The following is a 19,648-nucleotide window of genomic DNA, read 5'->3' as shown; positions in this document are numbered from 1 at the left end:
GGGAAAAAGACAGAAAGGAGGAGGTGTAAGAAGGAACAGGGTGAAGGCGAGTATGGTTTACTGTCGTCGATGACAAACTGCATAATGCGGCATTAAACAGCCCTGAAATGGGCTCATTTGTTGCCTCGCCATCGGAACATGAATATGAATACTGTAACGCCAGCAGGTGCACCAAACAGCTGAGCAAAACTCAGCAATACAGCAATACAAATGCTGCAGAATACATATTTACTTATATAGAAAATGTCCAAATAATCACAGAAAAAGGGGGATTAAAAGGAGTAAAAAGTTGTGTAGCGCATCCACGTTCATCAAATTCAACCAACCAATCAGACGAAAGGACAGTTTGACCGTCCACCAATCGGCAGTGTCTGCTGGGAACCTGAAGATGCCTCCAGAGAAAAGGAGGAGGAGGAAGAGGAGGAGGAAAAAAACTTGAAAATATGAAAGTGCTTTTTGGTGTTGGAAGCAGATGAGATAAGATACCATTTAATTGCTTCTTTCATAAGCGCAGCTTTAATCCCATTGTTACAGCAGTGGTGTTTCATCCCGCTGATAACTCACAACACTTTGAACACTGATTTTCACACACACACATACACACACACACAAAGATTTCCTTTCTGCTGCCATGGCAGAAAAAGTGCTTAGCGCGCCACATGCTCCCTTTTTCGAGGCAAAATTTAACTAGGTGAAAATTAGACTTTAAAATCAAAAAAAGATGGGAGTATACAGATCACGCGTGGTGTGTGTGTGTGTGTTGAGTGTGTTAGACAGAAGAACAGAGAGTTAAAGAGGGGGAGAATTTTTTTAGATAGGATGTTAGATCGTTTTCTGCATTCAACTCCATCTTCTCCGTCAAGGTCGAGACAGAAAGGAAAACCAAAGACAAACAAATTGAAAAAGGAAGTATACAGAAAAAAGTTGAACGCCGTAAAATATTCACTTCCAGCAGGGCTGTGTATCGGCAAGAATCTGGCGTTATATATCATGATACAGGGGTTACGATTCAATATATCACAATATATTGCAATTTTTTAAATCTAATTTTAGGAAAAACTGTCGTATAAAGAATACACCGTCATATGCATAAAATCTGAGTGACTTTGTATCTTTGGGATCTTCATTCATCACAGTCCCTTCAACATCCAGCATAATAGCACTTATTTGAGAGGGCACATACACTGAGAGGGAGCATGTCTTTGCAAATGAAATAAAGTATTGACAGAGTTCGTCTTTGCATGTAAACTATTCAAGTCAAGGCAAGTCAAATGTATTTCTATAGCACATTTAAAAAACAACATGAGCTGACCAAAGTGCTTTACAGACAGGAAGAATAAAAACAGGTCAACAGAGCAGGCAGCAAAATCACACACACATCCACAGACAGAGACCAAGATAAAAATCCATGAGTAAAAAGACTGTTATAAGCATTATAAAAGGCCAAATTAGCATTCACAATTCAAGTACATTCAAAAGCCAAAGAAAAGAGGTGGGCCTTGAGCTTTACTTTGAAAAGACTCTGTAGAGGGAGAGGCAGATCTGATGTGGTGGTTTGTTCCACAGACTGGGGCCCGCAACTGAGAATATTATTAATTAAAAATCGATGCAGTGTTTTTGAGAATCAATAGTGTCACAAAACTAAATATCGCGATACTCGATATTTTCTTTATTTTCTTACACTCCTAACTTCCAGAAGAAAACAACAACATGCTTAGTCATTGATTTCTGCAATAAAATTGTCATTTCTGAAAAGTTGTGACGCTTTTCTGAACAGACATGCAGACATAAAACACACACACTGGGCCCCCCCTAGGTTTACAGGACAGAGCAAGACCCCTAGAGACACAACTCCACCAACGTACCCCGGCACACACACACACACACACACTACAATGGCCATGTGGTGTAAGGCAGTAGAGAAGGCACCTAATCCTGTTACAGCATGACAACTACTAGAAACCCTGTATTCACTGATGTATGTATGCCCACCCTGGACACACACACACACACACACACACACACACACTCTGAAGCACGCAGCAAAAGGAAGAGGAAATAATTCACAGCCTTAAAGTGGACATTTAGTAACCTATTATGTGCTTCCGTTGATGGACAGTTTACTGGCCTCATCCGAACTGACAGTTTAAGTGGTTTGGGTTCAAACGTCTTGAGGCCATCTTGCAAAAGGTAATGTTTCAAACAGCTGCATTAGTAAGGGGGGGTTTTACCCAGGATCCATTTGTTCATTATGTTATCTGTTGAAATTTTATTTACAGCTGTACACAGCTGTGATTCTGTCTGTCTGTCTGCTAATGTGTGTGCCGGTCTGCTCGGTGTATAGCGGAGTCCAGGAACTGGTTTTTGGCGAGGGCGCTGTCGATTACAGGAAGACAAGTCCCTCAACAATGATACATAAATGGATTTGGAGGTCAGTACGTGCTTTAATGTTCTAAAAATACAATTTTTTCATACTGTTTGTCTGAATATACCTGTTTTCACGCTCTACCTGAAATGCTCCGTTTCAGTGTCTCTTTAAAAACCCGGTCTGCTCTGTTTGGCTTGCATGAAAAATTTGGTGCACCTTTGCAAAGGTAGTTTTCAAGCTGTGGGCGACACCTGTCACGCAGAGATTGGCCAGGTATGTGGAGGAAAGAAAGGAAGCGTGTTCTGAACCTCTCTCAAGTTGCCTTTTATGCAGTATACAGTACATACTGCGTTCCTCAGTAGTATGAAACAGATCTTTCCCTCGCCACTCTGTCGCCGGTCTGTGATCGTCACTGGCTATCTATCAGTGGGGAAATATAAGCCTCTTGTCTACGGGACCTGTCTCTAGAGAGAGCTCCATCCAGCTCATAGCGGGGTCTGTGAATGTTACTGCCCGGCTGGCGAGGTAGCGACCCCGGCAGGTGCAAGCTGCTAGCTGTCACGGCAGTTTGTGGAGCTTCAAAACTTCAAAAAGGTTGGAGAAAATGTTTGAATCGCCATCTAATATCGTAAAACTGTCCATATCCAAAATCTACACATTTGATTTCTTGAATAAAAAAATGGGAATTTAGTGATGAAATAGCTACAAAAAATGTAAAAAAAACAAGCCGTTTTTGTTGTAACTGTAGCCTGTACCGTTCCAGCGCTTTGCATTGTGGGATACAGTGGTAGACTGGTCCGACGCATACTGGAGATTTTTTCGAATCAGTATGACATCCAGGTATTTTTCTGCATACTGTAGATTTAGCTTTTGTTTTCATACTGCATGCTTCATTTTGGCCAAATCCATACGTACTACTAGTATAGTATGAGGTTTAGAATACAGCCCTGCTGTTTCTGTCTCCTCCATCTTTGTTTGGGTGCCAGGAGGGAAGAGGAGGCTGGTCGGGGTGAGGAGGAGGAGGAGGAGGGTGAGTGAACAGACGAGCCGGCAAAGGGCATGAAGGAGCTCATAGAGGACGAGGGCGACATTTGTGTGTGTGTGCATGTGTGTGTGTGTGTGTGCAGGCGTGTTAAAGGGTGAGAGGTCTCGACCAGACTGGTCCTCACGGCTGTTGACCACATTAATCATGTTGCATAGAGACGAGCTATGTGTGTGGTGGGAGCTTGTCCTCGTGTGTCCCCTCTGTGTGTGTGTGTGTGTGTGTGTGTGTGTGTGTGTGTGTGTGTGTGTGTGTGTTGCTGCACTTGACTGCTCCTATCAATTCAATTTCATTCCTCCCTCTGCTCCCTTCTTTTCTCAGGGCATCCCCATCCCCCCACCATAGAGCTCCGTATAGTCTCTCTCTCTCCTGTGTGTGATGGACTGCTGAGAGCCTAATGAGGTTCCTCCCTCCCCTTTGGCTTTTTTGTGACTGCGTAGTGTGTGTGTGTGTGTGTGTGTGTGTGTGTGCGTGCGTGCGTGCGTGCGTGCGTGCGTGCGTGCGTGCGTGCGTGCGTGCGTGTGTGTGAAGGGGGAAGGGAGGGCCAGAGGTGACAGGTTGGTTATGTACTTCTACACTTGCCGTTTAGCTCTCCACTTCCTCCCTCCTTCCTTCCTTCCTTGCCTCACACGTCCCCTCACTCTCCCCACTTTTCCTCCAATCCTCCGTCCTTCACACCCTCTTCTGTCTCCCTCTTCCCTCTCCCCCAGCCTTCATCTCTTTTCTCACCCCATCCCATCCCGTCCTTGTCCCTGCCCCGGCCCCTTTTTCATCCTTGCCTGCTGTCCTCCTCCTCCTCCTCCTCCTCTCTGCAGTCAGTCTTACCATTCATTTGTCGGTGAGACTGCAGCCTAATGGGCCATGGCAGGCCTTCCACTAAAGAAACCCACACAGAGTGCTGTTATTAGCAGGCAGGGAGATAAAGAGGAGAGGGAGGCAGGCGGACAGGCAGAGAAAGGAGGAGGGAAATACAGCAGAATGATGTACGGAGGTAAAATGGGGGGGCGATTCATATTAACGCAGCGCTCAATTAACAAGTGCTGAGGAGGCATCTTCCACACTCCAGCCTGATTATGTAGCTGTCCCACCAGTTAGCAGCCCGGCTTGTTCACGGAGGAAGAGGAGCATCCATGGAGCAGCCTGACCCAGCAGCCTCTTATACAACAGACAGGTGAGTCACAGTGACGGAAAGGTATCAAAGCACTTTCCTCAGAACTGTAATAAAGAGGTTTGTACGTATTGAAATTAGAACATCTTAATTGCACAATGGCACCTCCCATTAATGTTAGCCGTTAGCTCTGTGCAACAGATAACAGCTAACGGTAACTAGCTCTCGTTCTTCCGATTTCAACACAGATTTGTTGTTCACAATGTGGCACTATCAGGGAAAGAATGGGGTGCGTCCCCTGGTTGTGTTTACAGCGTCTTCCGCTGCCCCAGGTAGCTGTTGTTTGCCGTTTGTCTGCGTATTAAACACCTATATATGAGTTAGCAGGTTGCAATGTTTGGTTTGAATTTGGGTAAACTTGGCAAGTCTTTTGATCTTATTTAGTTTTAAGGATTGTGACTTTAAACTCAGAGTAGTTCTATTGCCTCCATATGGCTCTCAACATGGCGACGGCTGAGCCGACAGCTCGTAGCTAAAGGAGCTAACAGCGCTAACAGTGCCAACAACGGCAACAGTGCAGACAGAGCTAACTGCCGTAACCGCCGTATGAGCGCAACGCAGAGCGGCGGCCATGAGCTCGCCAGTGGGGCACGTTCACATGCACTAATATGCACTAAATGCACGCACGGCCATGTCAACAAAGCATAGAGAAACTTGGATTAGAACACACACAGAGGGAGAGTGACTTCATTCTCTGCTCATGTAGACATTACTCCACTACATCTTTATGTATATGTCATATAGAGCACCTTTAACTATCTGTCATCGTTGCTGCTAAAGTCTTCATTATTGAATGGATAGGAGTTGGCGCACGTTGACTAATTTTTGCTTTTATTTCCATGGGAACGGTCAGGATTAGATGAATGCACGGTCCTTTCATTGTATTATCATTATAATCTAATCTCAGAGGTTTATTGAACTCTTGCAGCTGTATGTAAACATAGCTATACAGAGGCAGACTGATAAAGTGGGACTGACTACTTGCACAATGGAAAATGGGAGTGGTTGAGACTTTTTAGGACCTTTGGGGGGTTACAGAGTGGTGCGCTGGTCACATTTCAGATTCGCAGAGCGCACGACTCAGAATAATTCAGCCACACAGGAGGCCCTGGCCCATTTGCTAATGCACACTGACAGTCTGAATCACCATAATAGGGGACTTGGTCTCTAAGTGATATAATTATTCGTAGTTTTAGCACTAAGTGCTTCCTTTAAAACCTTATCCACACATTTGGGGAGATGAGGAGAGCGATGAAAAGCACAAGATGACCAGGGGAGAGGCAAACCTTAGCAATCAGAAAATCACTCCAAGAGGTCAGTCATGAATTGCATATTATTGAGGAACATGGCAGAGCTTTGAAGAGAAAAAGCACATGCAAAAGGGAAAAAAAAGGACATGCAGCATGGTTGTCTTCAGATCAAAGTCTACCGAATGTATGGAAATAGTTTCTAATCCAACTATAATGGACGTCTCGCACACAATGGACTCCTATGGGCCCTCGTCTGCCTTGTTGGCAGTAATAGCACTGTAGTGAGGGGCTTTGAGTGCTGCTGAGATTGGAAAAGTACATAGGATACAGACACTTGCTGCAATACACAGCCGCATGTGTATTCAAAAGAAGAGAGAGAGAAAATATAGGAGTGATGACTATCTGCATGTCTGATATCTGTGATCTACAACGGCCCATCAGAAGTGGAGATGGACAATAAAAGCACCAAATTCACTGCGTTCAAAGGAAAGATGGAAAGCATCAGCGTCATGGACTTGGCTAACACAAAGCAGGGCATTATGGGAGGGAACAGCGCTGGAGTGCTGGGCTCAAAATGCTGCACATGTGGAACTCAAAAAAAAAAAAAAAGATAATCGCATTACTTTAAGATTCTTTCCGTTTGCTGCCATACATGCTATTGTGTTTTGTATTCATGCACAGGTCCGTAATGTGTGCGAGGCCGCAGTAACCCCCAAGAACTGATTCCACCGGTGCTCTGCCACGTAGATCGAACCCAGAAACCCACAGCAGATGATCATGCGCGGTGTAAAAAGGTCAAATCTAATCTAATTGGCTCGGAGAGTCCCTGATCTTTTCAATGTTGTGGTTTAGTCTCTGAATCTGCTCTTTGACTGCTCTTTTAGCATACAAAAGAAAGGAAGACAGAGAGCGTGCAAGGCAGAAAGGAATTAAAGATGACCATATGTACTCTTAAAGCTACAGTTGGTAACTTAAATAAAAAAAACGTTTTGTCATATTTGCTAAAACATTAACATTAACATCATTATATCCTGAGTAGTCCAGTAGTACACGAGACAGATAATCTGTGAAAAAAATAGTTTCCTCTGCCTCCTTTTAGTGCTCTTCATTTCTGTCTGAAAAGCTGCATACTTGCTCCACAGGTCAAAAAACTTTAACTTTCCCTTTAAGCTTTCGGGGATCTTCGAAAATGGCCTGCAGCTAATAAAGAAAAAAGAGTAGAAGACACACACATCTAGACACACACCTTGATTGAGAGTTCTGCGTGAATGAGTTCAATCCAACCATCAAGTAATCAATAGCACCACAGAGATGAAGAGAGTAATGCGGCTTTTTCCTCCTCTCTCCAAGTTAAACAAGCAGGAAGGAAAATGGGGTTTAATAAACTTAAGTTTTAATTTGGGGTAAAAATACTCTGTTGGCAGGACTGTTGAGGCCTGAACTTCTTCAAGTTCAAGACAACTTCTTCATCTTCCATGTCCAAATAAAGAAAAATCCACACATAGAATCACGTCCTCTACAAATAGGTCTACCCCCAAGAGATTGACCCTTTTTGTTTTTTGTTTAAAACAATGCTACCTGTCACTGCTTTCCTCCCAGACTTAAATCATCCTGGACTTCCCCTCTTGTCGTGCCACAGGCATTTGCTTTTATTTCCATGGAAATGCGTCACTTAATCACATGTGGGATGATTTATTAGATTATATTACATGAGTATGAGTAAGTAGTATAGGGGATATAATATTTCCCCCCCCAGTCATAGCAGTCTGGTGCATACGAGGCTAACAACCGGATCCCGAAGATGAGTCTGTGGGGTCTGTTTTGCATTTCAAATACCCCCTTCCCCTCCACGTCTGTCCATTTCTCTCCTTTCTCCCCCAACATTTGTTAGGCAATTACAACCAAACGAGGACATAATAGTCCGGCCTGCGAGCCTCGGCCTTCCCTTTCAAGTCCAGCCTCTCTCTGAGACGTGGACGGGAGCCAAATGTGTACAACAACCCATGGTAAACACACACACACACACACACACACACACAGCAAGCCAATAAAAGACAGGTGTGGAACAGTGCAATAACTGAATGCAGCAGGCTGTCGGCTTCAAAAGCTAAAAGGACAAGGCCACCATTGATCTCGGCTGATGATTGCACACCCACCACCCAAGGTAAAAGCACTAAAGGTGTAGGAAAACACACAGGCCGACACACAGGCCGACACACGAGGCGGGGAGGTATGAAAACAGGACGGGAGTGGTAAAAACGTGTTTGCTATGTGTGTTTTTTTATCTCATCACATGTGCAGATACAACCTCCATATACACACACACATGTTGTGCTGACAACTGTAAGAGAGGAGCTGCTGTTGAGGGACGGGGGCTGAGCAAACAAACTGTACCGACGGCAAAGAATGCCATTTATTTATTTTTTTGCTTGCTACTGCAAACAAGTCCGGAGTGGAAAATGGCAAAGCTGGAAATCGCTGCAAAAATGTGGCTGGAACACCTGAGGCCAGGTTTAAACAGAGAGCACATGAGGGAAATACAGAGAGGGAGAAAATGAGAACAATGCTGGAAATACTGAAGGATGCAGCAAGATTCATTTTACAGTGCTGCGAGGGTAATACTTCCATTTTAGAGCTTCTTTGGCTTTAAAGTAACAATCCAGGTGGTTTTTCATTAATTCAACAGGACTCTGTATTGGTTTCAATAACAAAGTGCTGATAATATATCTATACACAGTTAATGAAACCTTTCCCATTTGCTTTTCTACAAATGGTTGTCTGTTTTCCCAGGAGACATTTTCGCTTGCAAAAAACGTGGATGTAAGAAGACTTGGGCCAAACCAAAGTTATACTTTCCGCAACCACGATTACGTGAGGGTCCGCTTACTCTGCGTGATGCGTAGGCTGTGGACGTCCGTGTACTGTCAATTTGTTGTGAAGCGATCTACTGCGCATGTGTGGAACACGTCCTGCAAGCAGACAGAACTACCATGCGTCCGTGGTGTCCGCAGCTGTTCATGTACACATCCGTTTGGGAGTATGACCAAGGCTTTACAGCCTGGGGGTGCTACTAAAACATACTAGTTTTGATGAGGTGTTGTCCAGCCGTGTCTAAATGGAAGAAGTGTTTATAGCTGCTCCGAATGGCCACACTCAAAGCCTGCCGTCACAGAGAGGGGAGGAGACGCAATGATCATTCAGATGGGGATAACAGTGAACAATTCAGACACTTTTCTGGGGAAAGGTTTTAGAATACAAATAGTTCCAATGGCAACTAAGAGCACAAATGACAGGTGTCGCCCACAGCTTGAGAAAAACCTTTGCAAAGGTGCACCATATTTTTCTTGCAAGCCAATCAGAGCAGACTGGGCTTTTTAAAGAGACAGGCACTAAAACGGAGCGTTTCAGACTGAATACAGGTATATTCAGACAGTATGAGAAATATAATGTGTTTTTCTAACATTAAAGCATGTAAACATGTTCTGGTAGAAACCCCGAATACAAGTATGAACCTGAAAATGAGCATAAATGTGTCTCCTTTAAGATTATGTTTTGTTGATTTTGCTGCTATCTTGAGTGCAGTTGCTGCTTCAAACAGTCATTTTCTGTTGTTACTTGGTGGTTTTGATGCGCTGCCTCGACGACAGATCATGTGTGAACAGCATGAGCGTCTGGACACTCGAAACAGTACAGAACTTGGTGTTAATGAACAATGCTGGTTTAATTAGCGAGTGCAGAGCAGCAAAACTGAAGACAAAAGAAAAGTGTGTGGATTAGCACCTATCCCTCCTCCATCGAGCGTTTTGTGTCTCATATTAAACGTACCAATGGTCGCCACGTCGTCTTGGTGGACGAAGCCCTCAAACAACAACCTCTGATTAATGATTTTAGATAATCAGTCCTCATGCGCTCTCAGACATGCGTGCGTACAGGTGCCTCTTCCTTTGATGAATACAACAACAGAGCATCGTCCTAATGGCCTCATCTTTCACGAGCCTCTCCGAGAGCTAATAAGAGAGCGGGGACGATTTGTTTTACCGATTTTCTCTTTTCGAGTGTGGCCGGCATGGAATTAATTACACTGATTAAATATTGTCTGTCTGCGTTGTGCGCAGGGGAAGGGTTGAAGGCGGACTATGTGAGTGCATGTGTGTGTGTGTGTGTGTGTGTGCTAAGTGGCTTAAGATGTGGCTCAGAATGGGATCTGCTGTGAATATACATGGATAAATAGATATACAAGAAGAAATGCACTTAAGGAGGGAAAAAAAAGATGTGCTTTTGCAAATGAATGTTCAAGTATCCAGCTACAATTACCACTGCAGTGAAGGTTAAAGCACTTACAAGTTGAAAATGGACCATTTCTTTAAATGAAAGTAATGATGGGTATTTAAATAATATAAAGCGCTTTTATAAACAAAGTTACGAAGGGCTTTGCGACAAAAACTGCAACACACAATAATTGAATTACACTGGTAATATAACATAAACAGGATCTTAGGTAAAACATACAGAAAACATACAAGAGTTAAATTAGGAAATTTGTGTAAGTAAAATGTGACTTGAAGCAAAAGTGAAGCAAAAAAACAAAAATTTAAAGCTGCAATTAAATTTGAACAAGAGCAACAGTTTGAATAAAAATGCCTGATATGGAAAAGCACACTATATTACAGTATTATGAGTGTACCGACGCATCATCACACAACGGTTCAAATGATATCTTACGAAAAGTTTTTTTCCGTTTTCCGTAGTTTTCCTACGAATGTCCAGAAATACGTGATGGACATGTCAATTTTCTCTCCAGTCTTTTCAAAATAAAGTTCTGCCTTCGCAGGTAAGTTTTGGCAACAAAACTACTTAGTTAGTTTTAGAAAAAGATTGACTTGGTTAGGTTTAGGCAACAAAACGACTTGGTTAGGTTTAGGCAACAAAACTACTTGGTTAGGTTTAGGAAAAGATTGACTTGGTTAGGTTTAGGAAGAGACCGAGTTGGTTAGGTTTAGGAAGAGATTGAGTTGGTTAGGTTTAGGAAGAGATCGAGTTGGTTAGGTTTAGGAAGAGATCGAGTTGGTTAGGTTTTGGCAACAAAACTACTTAATTAGGTTTAGGAAAAGATTGTGGTTTGGGTTAAAATAACTCCAGAAGTGGTGTAACTTAAGTACTGAAGTTACGTGATAAATATATCAACACTGACTTCTGGTTTCTCACGGGGTACGATCCCATCCACCCCGACTTCCTCCCTAGGCCATGTTTGTCGCTCTTTATACTTCCTGGTTCCGTGGATTACATTGATTTCATGGTATATAAACGACTTTCAGCGCATTATTTTCCGTAGCTATAGCTACGAACGGTGTATGTGAACAGCCTGAGTGTACATGCGAATAAGAAATTAAGTTTCCAGCCTATAAAATGGACCAAAGAGTGTAGGAAAAATGTAACCCTCCAACACGTGTGTTATTCATTCCTCCCGTATACACATAAATATCATCAGCATCAGTCATACAGGGGTCTGCCCTCTGAGAAGTTACTCATGGTTGCCCAGAAGAACATGAGCCAGCATCCCGACAGTGTGGAACCACTGCAGAGGCACATGCCCGGAGTGGTGTTGTTAACTGTCTGACCTCTTTCTCTCAAAACAGAGTCATGACTGACTCTTTCCAGCTTCCCCCAACCCCCTCCGTCCTCCTGTCAAAACCACCAACACTTCCTCAACCAGCAGTAGCCTCACTCATGATCAGCAGAGAAGACGGTAGGAGTAAAGCAAAGAAAAAAAAAAACCTTTTAAGATCTCGCCTTGGCCGACTAACAGCCCTTTACTATGCGGGAGCCTACAGACGGAATATGATTAAAGTGCGAGTCATTTTTTACTGATGTAAGTTAAAGAAACGGAGAGGGAGGGTGTGTGAGGAACATGAAAGACGTGACTTACTTTGAGATGCATTGAGCGAAAAGCAGTTAAAGAAATTAGAAAAGAAAAACAGGAAGATGAAAACGGAGCTGTGTCAGTGGACGCGGTCCTGAGAGTCGAGTCAGGAAGAGAGATTGGAAATGAGGCAAGCGGGGGATGAGCTCACCTCCTCCTCCTGACTTTAATCGCAACACTCTTGAGCAACCAAAGAGCGGATCTACACCAGAGGCTCACAAGCTTTTCCACAACAAGGAACCCCACGGCCATTCTGCCAGGAAATTACATCTGAGGAAATACTGGCAAGACCAACCACCAACACCTCCCTCCACACACACACAATCGACAAACTGAAAATCATACAAGACATAACACTGACTAACAAGTAGGAACCCCATAGGAACTCCACAATAAACAACATTTCAAAATGATGGGACATAAAAAAACAATCGCAAATAGCTGCTCTTTTACATACTTCAATGTGGAGTTTATCAGAATAGTGATCTCGATTACCTACGTTAATCACTTGTGCGTTGCTCAAAATGTGCAATATGTGGCAAGTAGTATAGACGTAGTGCTAAAATGATTGATCGCCAACAGTTTTGCCACTTGACTAATCATTTCATATATATATATCATTGCCAACTATTCACTGTTTTCAGCCACTTGGATTTGAGGATTTGCTCCTTTTTTCTGTTTTATATCATTGCTAACTGAATTTCTTTGGGGGGTTTGAAGTGTTTTAAAGAGAATTTAAAGATGTCACCTGGACTCCCGGTAAGGAATTGCTTTTTTGATACCTAACTTTAAGAAATATAGACTATTTTTTTTTGCAAAACCCTTCTTTGTATTTAACAAAAGTAGCCAAAATTATCAGATTTTACATATTATCTATAAACACAAATAGAAGTACAAGAACTTTGCAACATAAAAATCATATAAATTTGGTAAATTTTTTTGATTAAAGGTAATGTCAGTTATGCTGAGAAATTAGCAAGAGTACTCTAGATTTTAAAGATTATCCAACTGAAAAACCCAGCCCAGTGTTGCCAACTATTTTCCAATGAAAGTATTTAGCAGCATTAGCTCCAAAAGTACCTAAATCTAGCGAGAAAGCAGCCAAGTCAGCACCACTGACAGTCCGTCCCTTCAGGCCTCCCTGCAAAGCCACTCCCCCAAATTGATCATTATGAACATCAACAACAAACATGGCTATTGAAATGTGCGGGTGGGCTTATTACAGTCCTGCGACAGCAAAAGATACCAGATTGTTTTTTTAAGGGCATTTGATTTATTGATTGCTGTTGAGATGTAAAGAGAAGAACATTACCAACCCTACCTTTAAAATCCAAAACAGTCTGATCTTAGAATAAGTTAAGAAAAAGTAACTGTCAAGATATTTGACAGGCCAACTTTTAATACTTGACAGCTTTCGATTGACAGTGGGTACCAAAAAAAGTGCTGATGTTGAATACCCAGCCCTAATTAAAGGAGCGGTTTTAGGACCTGAAGTGTTTGGAGTCAAGAAGCCCCACCGTGTTTCAGCCCACTGACTCACTCTCCCATACAGTTTAATCCTGTTCAACTTTGCTGCCCCGCTTTGTCAGAGTCACCGGTGCTTCAAAAGGCGTCAGGGACCCATTACAGCTTTATGTAACGTTGCGGAGACGGGGACGTACACACACACACACACACACACACACACACACACACACACACACACACACACACACACACACACACACAGACAGACCCCCCTTCCCCTTTCTGTGAACAAGGGGTTTTTCTACAGCTGGGTAACAAAGCATGACCCAATAATCCCAAAGCTTGACTCAAAGCTTAGGAACCCCCCCATCCCTCCCTCCTCTTATATCCCTTCCTCCCGCTCTCTGAGGACTTTATAAGGCTCTGGCAAGGGGGGGTTCGGGACGCACATGTGTGTGTATGTGCCATGGATGATGGAGAGGAGGAGGGGGGGGTTATAAATACAAGCACGCTTAGCTTTGATTATTCTAATTATGACTTGGAGCGAGGGGAAGATTATTATGAACACATGGGCCGATGAGTTGTTGATGAGCTCACGTCTCTTCAATCCGTCAGTATTACGGCTAAAAGAGGCTGACAGACAAAGAGCCTTTACGCGTAATGTACGCGGGCGGAGGGCATCGAAGGGACAGGCCGGGCAGGCGACTCATTCTTTAAAATGTTGATGCATACACAGATGTCTTCAATGGTAAACATTATCATCAACTCCGACTGAAAACATGTCATTATTACTCAGCTTGCAAGAGGTTCTGCATACATATGCAAACTTTTAGGGCAGTAGAGATCAGCAGGCAGTGGATATGAAAAAACATTGTAAAAAAATGTGACCCGTCTCGTTACGAAAACGAGATCTTGTGTTTCTTAAACTTTTTTTTATTATGGCAACTGCAGGCAACAGTTGTCCCCCCTCTTCTCACACACTCCTAGTCTGGTCTTAAACTTTCCGTGACCCCGTAGGACATCGAATTTGTCAAGTCCCCGCACGGTAGAAAAGCAGATTGTCCAACCCCCCCTTCCCAGCACCAGATCCCATTAGTAATTACCTGAAAAAACACGAGCAATTCCAGATCTGGCTCTAGGCGCACACCGATTCTGAGAAACCGGGACAAAAAAACAAGTCTACAGACGAGAATGAGTTTATAGGAACAGGAGCTCCTGCTGTGCTTGTTATAGCTCTGAGGAATAAGAAGAAGAAAAAAAATATTATATCTCATGATAGCTTCGCTTGTGAGCTCGCCACTTCAGTGTTTTCAGTGTTCCTGGTTGCTTGCTCGGTGGATGTCTTTAAAGCTGTAGGACGCCAGTGGTAAACAGCTGTTTCAGCTCCCCTAAAGTGACTAACAGACGAGAGCAGCATCGCCCACCTCAGCTTGGGACTGATGCAGACAGATGATGACTCTGTCTTGACTTAAAGCAAACTAAATAAAAGGTGTAAATACAGTGGAGAAAAAAAGGATTGGCTTTGGTGTATAAATGTAGCTTGCAACCCGATCGAAACAATTAGAGCTGAAGTAGACAAGTTGGAGCAAATATGATTTTAAAAATGTTAATGTCAATATGTCTAAAAAAATTAGATGTCTAATGGCATCTGCAAGATTTCACAGACCGGAGGAAAACAACCAATCAGAGCCGAGCTGGAGCCTTGCCGTCTCTGAGCAGCAGTCAATCACTCGCAAACTCCGATCAAACGGTCAAACTAGGCAGCGCTGATCAAATATGAATCAATATTCTGTTACTGTTACGCCTATTTCTCGCCTCAAATGTTTTCAGAAACATCTTGTAGTGTACTGTTTAGCTGTGAAATGATAAAGTTTGCGACCCAGTAGCCATGCTGTGACATCAGCTGAGGAAATACCAAGCACCGCCCACCAGCTGGAAGCAAACTTTCTCATTTTACAGCTAAACAGTACACTACAAGATGTTTCTGAAAACATTTGAGGCAAGAAATAGGCGTTAAAGTAACAGAATATTGATTAATATTTGATATGCGCTGCCTAGTTTGACCGTTTGATCGGAGTTGAATGAACAGCCAATAGGAACGCTCTCTCTCTCTGAAATGATTGGCCAAAGTCTCCCGTCACAGGCTAGATTTTCTAAAGCCTGTAAACAGAGCCATGAGGAGGTGCAGAAGTCTAGTTTTCTCTCAGAACACTTGAATTACAATATGGTGAAAGATTATTATGGAATTTTTGTCCAATGATGCCAAAAATGTTCTGCCAGCTGCCACTTTAAAGCAAACTAAACTAAATAAAAGGGTGTAAATACAGTGAAAAAAATATTGTGTTTTGGTGTATGAATGCAGCTTGCAGCCCAGTCTAAACAATTAATATCACGTGGTTAAAAAAATACCACTTTTCCAGACTGCAATGCAGATCAACACCATCGATATGCATGTGTCGGCACGCAGCCTCGTCTCATTCCTAATCACTCTCCAGCAAGTTCCTATCGCAGAGCACATGAGTAGAGCACGTCCATCTCGCTTTCTCATAAAACAAGCACCGCCACTACTTTATAAGTGCAGATTATATTATATGCAGGTGCAAACAATCTCATAAGGCTGTCATTTACAGGTGTGTAAAACGACCTTTAATGAGCGCTGAGCATTGTTGCCCAACCTCTCTAAATCCAGCTGTGAACAAAACTATTGTTCTCCTGTTATAAGTCAGTCGGTAAAACCTCTCCACTTTAACTGGTTCCCATGGTGTGCAAAGTGAAGAACAAGCCGAATCTTATCTTGATGTCACACAGCTATTTGGCCCGTCTTGAGTTTTGTTGACAGAAAGACAACACCGTGCGCCTACCTGCTATGACGACTGACTGACCTTGAGGGAGAAATAGATTGGGAACGATTCGCCGGGCGAGGTAAGGCAGGTAAGACTGGAAGTGTTTGCTCACGGGTGTGTACTTCGTTTTGGCCGTTTAAATTTGACATTCATTAACTAATAGGATGCGGCATCCCTTTGTAATTTGCATGTTGCTATTATGCACCACAAATGGAATCCTGTGCATGCACACACACACACACACCAGAATTAACACACATCGCTGCCCTAGTTATACCTGTATGTGGGAGCACCATGCAAGGTTGATGTGTTTGTAATATGACAGGAAGTGTTCAAAGTAGGTCATCGCTTCTCATTTGGTTTTACAAACAATCCCTTCATATGATACAAGTGTATAAGGCCTTGAAGCAATCAAACAGAACTAAAGCCCACAACAAATATGGTGACTCCTACAGACAGAGTCAGACTTGCAAAACTTCATCAAGCCAGACGGCTGCAACAAATCTCACCGAGAGCAATCCTCACTTTCATATTCACAAGTCTCAAATTTCATTTAATTATGGGGTGGAATCAATGAGCATAGGATGCAATTAGATACAGCAGTCACAGAGCAGCCACAGTTTGCAGCTTTATACCCCCCCACCACCCCTCCTCCTCCTCCAGATACCTTGGAGCAACATGAAACCCCAGACAAGCTCCAGTGGCTCTCACACCATATGGCCTTAAAACAAAAAAAAAAAGACTGCTTTTTTTTTTTTTTGGTCAATCTATCGGTTTCATCTCATCAATTTCCCTGATGTCTGAGCTCATGTTTTGTGGCAGTAGAGAGCCGGGGGTATACTGAAAGCTAATGAGAATGTGAGTGGAGCTTTGCGGAATGGCCCTTTGTTTGGAGAGAGAGAGAGAGAGAGAGAGAGACTGCCTCTCTCTCTCTCTCTCTCTCTGCAGAGCTGGAAACGCGAGACGCTTATCGATCATTTCAAACTGGAAAGCCTTTTGTGTGACTACAAGGCTGCAGGGCAAAACGCGCTATAACAAAAAAAGGCAGTTATGCACAGCCACCAAAGGGTTAACTTTAATAATAATAAACAATATGTTTTTGTGCACGTTGGTGGCGACTGCGCTCTTTGTCCGGTCCGACCAGCAGCAGCAAATAAACAACACACACACAAAAAGCTGCTGCTGCTGTGGGGGGATTTTTTTTGTCGGATTAACATTGGATTAATCATAATAAGAGACCCAATAACCGCCTTTGTTCTTTGCCTATAAGCCACCCTCAAACTGAGGGAGAAAAAAAAACGACTTTTGCAAAAGAGGAATTTTGCACAAACAAAAATAAAGCCCCGACGCTAGAAACGCTTTTGTATCCGCGTCTGTCAACCAGCCCTCCTCCTCCTCCTCCTCCTCCTCTCCGCCGGGGGGGCTTCCAGCCAGCTCCGCCACCGACCGTCGTCGAACGAGGAGAGCCCCGGAGAGGAGAGGAAAAAGTGCCGGCTTCTCTTGTAAGAAAAGCCCCACCGTGTGAGGAAAAAGAGGCTGCGCCGTGAAGCGCAAAGACGCACAGAGAGAAAAGAGAGAAGCCCCACTATAACGCAGAGAGAAAAGAGAGAAGCCCCACTATAGGAGGAAGAAGAAGAAGAAGCCCTTTAATGTTTTAACAGCAGCTGGTCGGCTATAAGCTAGCTTCCCCCTTTTTCACATGAAGGGCCAATAAAAAAAAAAGCTCCAAATTGTAGAATAAATGCGTCCTTTTACGCACATCAAAGTATAAACACACACAGAGCCATGTGTGGTTATAATGTGGAGGAGAAAAAGGGACGCTTTGCATACTTTCCACGATAGAAGGGAAAACTTCCATCAATCATCTCCCCCTCAGTAAAAAAAAAAAAAAAAGATCCAGCTCCAGTTTGTGCCAAAAAAAAAAAAAAAGCGCACTGTTTTTTTTATAGGGGAAATATTCCACTTACCGACTTGTAAAACGTTTTCCACACAGCCGGTCTCCAAGAGGCGGATACCCCGGCGGAAAGGCAGTCCGTCTCCGGTTCCTACTGCTCCGGCTGCAGCCGCCACGGTAGCAGTTGCACCGGTAGATCCTCCAGCACCACCGCCACCTCCACCGGCGGCTGTAGCTCCGGACCCCGCAGCAGCACCAGCAGTAGCCGCCGCCGCCGCCGACGGACCCTCCTCGCCGGCGACTCGGCACTGAAACGACGAGTACATGCATATCTCCTTCTCGTTGCGGGGGAAAGACCAGTAGACGATGCGGCGCTGGACGGGCTCCGGGATCCGCTCGAAGCGCTCCTCCACTCTCTCGAAGGCCCACTTTTCCGCTACTGCCTTGGCGGCGCAGTCCAGGAGGGACTCCGGGGAGCGGTACCGGGAGCTGCCGGGCAACCCGCCGCCGCTACCGCTGCCATGGCCGTGTCCGGGCCCCGGGCCGGGACCTCGGGGAGCGGGGCGCAGGCAGGGTCGCTTGCTGGCCGGTGGAGAGGAGAGGAGAGGATGATGATGATGATGGGGCGGCTGTTCTCTGCGTCCTTCCGCCATGGCGAGCCGATCAACACTGACGAGACGGACACCGAGCAGCAGCAGGAAGCCGAGTACACACACACATTCACACACATTCACACACACTGAGCAGAGTCAACACCAAACAGGACTTCCGATCACTGCTTTCAAAATAAAACTCGCTATTTGCAAATGAGGCATTTTACAGAAAAAGTGTGTGAGTTATTACAGTTTTTCTCAATTGTTTACACACAAATACTGGTACTTGACACACAATGACCACAACATGTAACTCATGCACCAACCCCCTGAACCAATTCTGCTAAACTACAAGCACAATTCCTGCTTTACACTCAAATTGCAGTTCTAAACACACTTTTTTCAAAACACTACACACAATTCTCTGCATTTGGCACAATTTTCATGAAGAAAATCTCGTTTTCACAAGGAACACACTGTCATTCAAAATTCTAAAGTCAATTGCCCTACTATGCACACTGACTCATCACATGGGCAAACACCTGTCACACAGTGTTACAATTAGCAATCAGAGCTTTAGCATAAAAGGGCAAACATTGCTTGTGATGTGGATGAGGTGTTGTGGCCAGACCGAAACAGAAGAGAGGATGCAGCATAGTTTTTTTTTACTGTAACTGTATACAGTAAATTCTTCTGTTGTTTTGTATGTAGACCACTGTATGTGCAACTTTGTGTTGGTTGGGATGTACACTGTGTACATTGTTTTTGTGGGGAAAATAAAATATATTTGTTACCGTGTATTTGTGTGTTCTGAGTATAAAAACAATATTCTAAAATATTTTACAACACACTTATGTATGTACTGTCTGTAGTAAGTGTAACACTAAACAAAAAAAAGGCCTAAGTCATTATGATGAATGGAGAAGAAGTGTTTTCCATTCATCATAGTGTTTTACATTGAGCACATCAGTGTTCAACTGGTTCTTATAAATGTCTATTCATATGATGGTTTGTGTGTGTCATTTGAAAACAAAATACCATTTTGAGAAGAAATAACATTGATTTGAATGTAAAGTTTCATTTTGCAGGAGAATTGAGGGGTT

The 19,648-nt window shown here is 43.6% G+C and overlaps 1 protein-coding gene across 1 annotated transcript in view; it reads right to left on the bottom strand.

Annotated features, from left to right (window-relative positions):
• The window catches only part of zswim5 (zinc finger, SWIM-type containing 5), a 71,917-nt gene extending 53,129 nt beyond the window's left edge, over positions 1-18,788 (bottom strand). Inside the window, exon 1 of the mRNA XM_037787473.1 lies at positions 18,026-18,788. Within this exon, the coding sequence (XP_037643401.1) occupies positions 18,026-18,605 (580 nt within the window). The 5' untranslated portion in view covers positions 18,606-18,788. The remainder of the gene's footprint in view (positions 1-18,025) is intronic.
• Between the last annotated feature and the right edge of the window lie 860 nt (positions 18,789-19,648).

Source organism: Sebastes umbrosus, chromosome 12 (assembly GCF_015220745.1).
Source record: "Sebastes umbrosus isolate fSebUmb1 chromosome 12, fSebUmb1.pri, whole genome shotgun sequence".
Lineage (NCBI taxonomy): Eukaryota > Metazoa > Chordata > Actinopteri > Perciformes > Sebastidae > Sebastes > Sebastes umbrosus.
The sequence above is the reverse complement of the archived record's forward strand: the minus strand, read 5'-3'. Positions and strand labels throughout refer to the sequence as shown.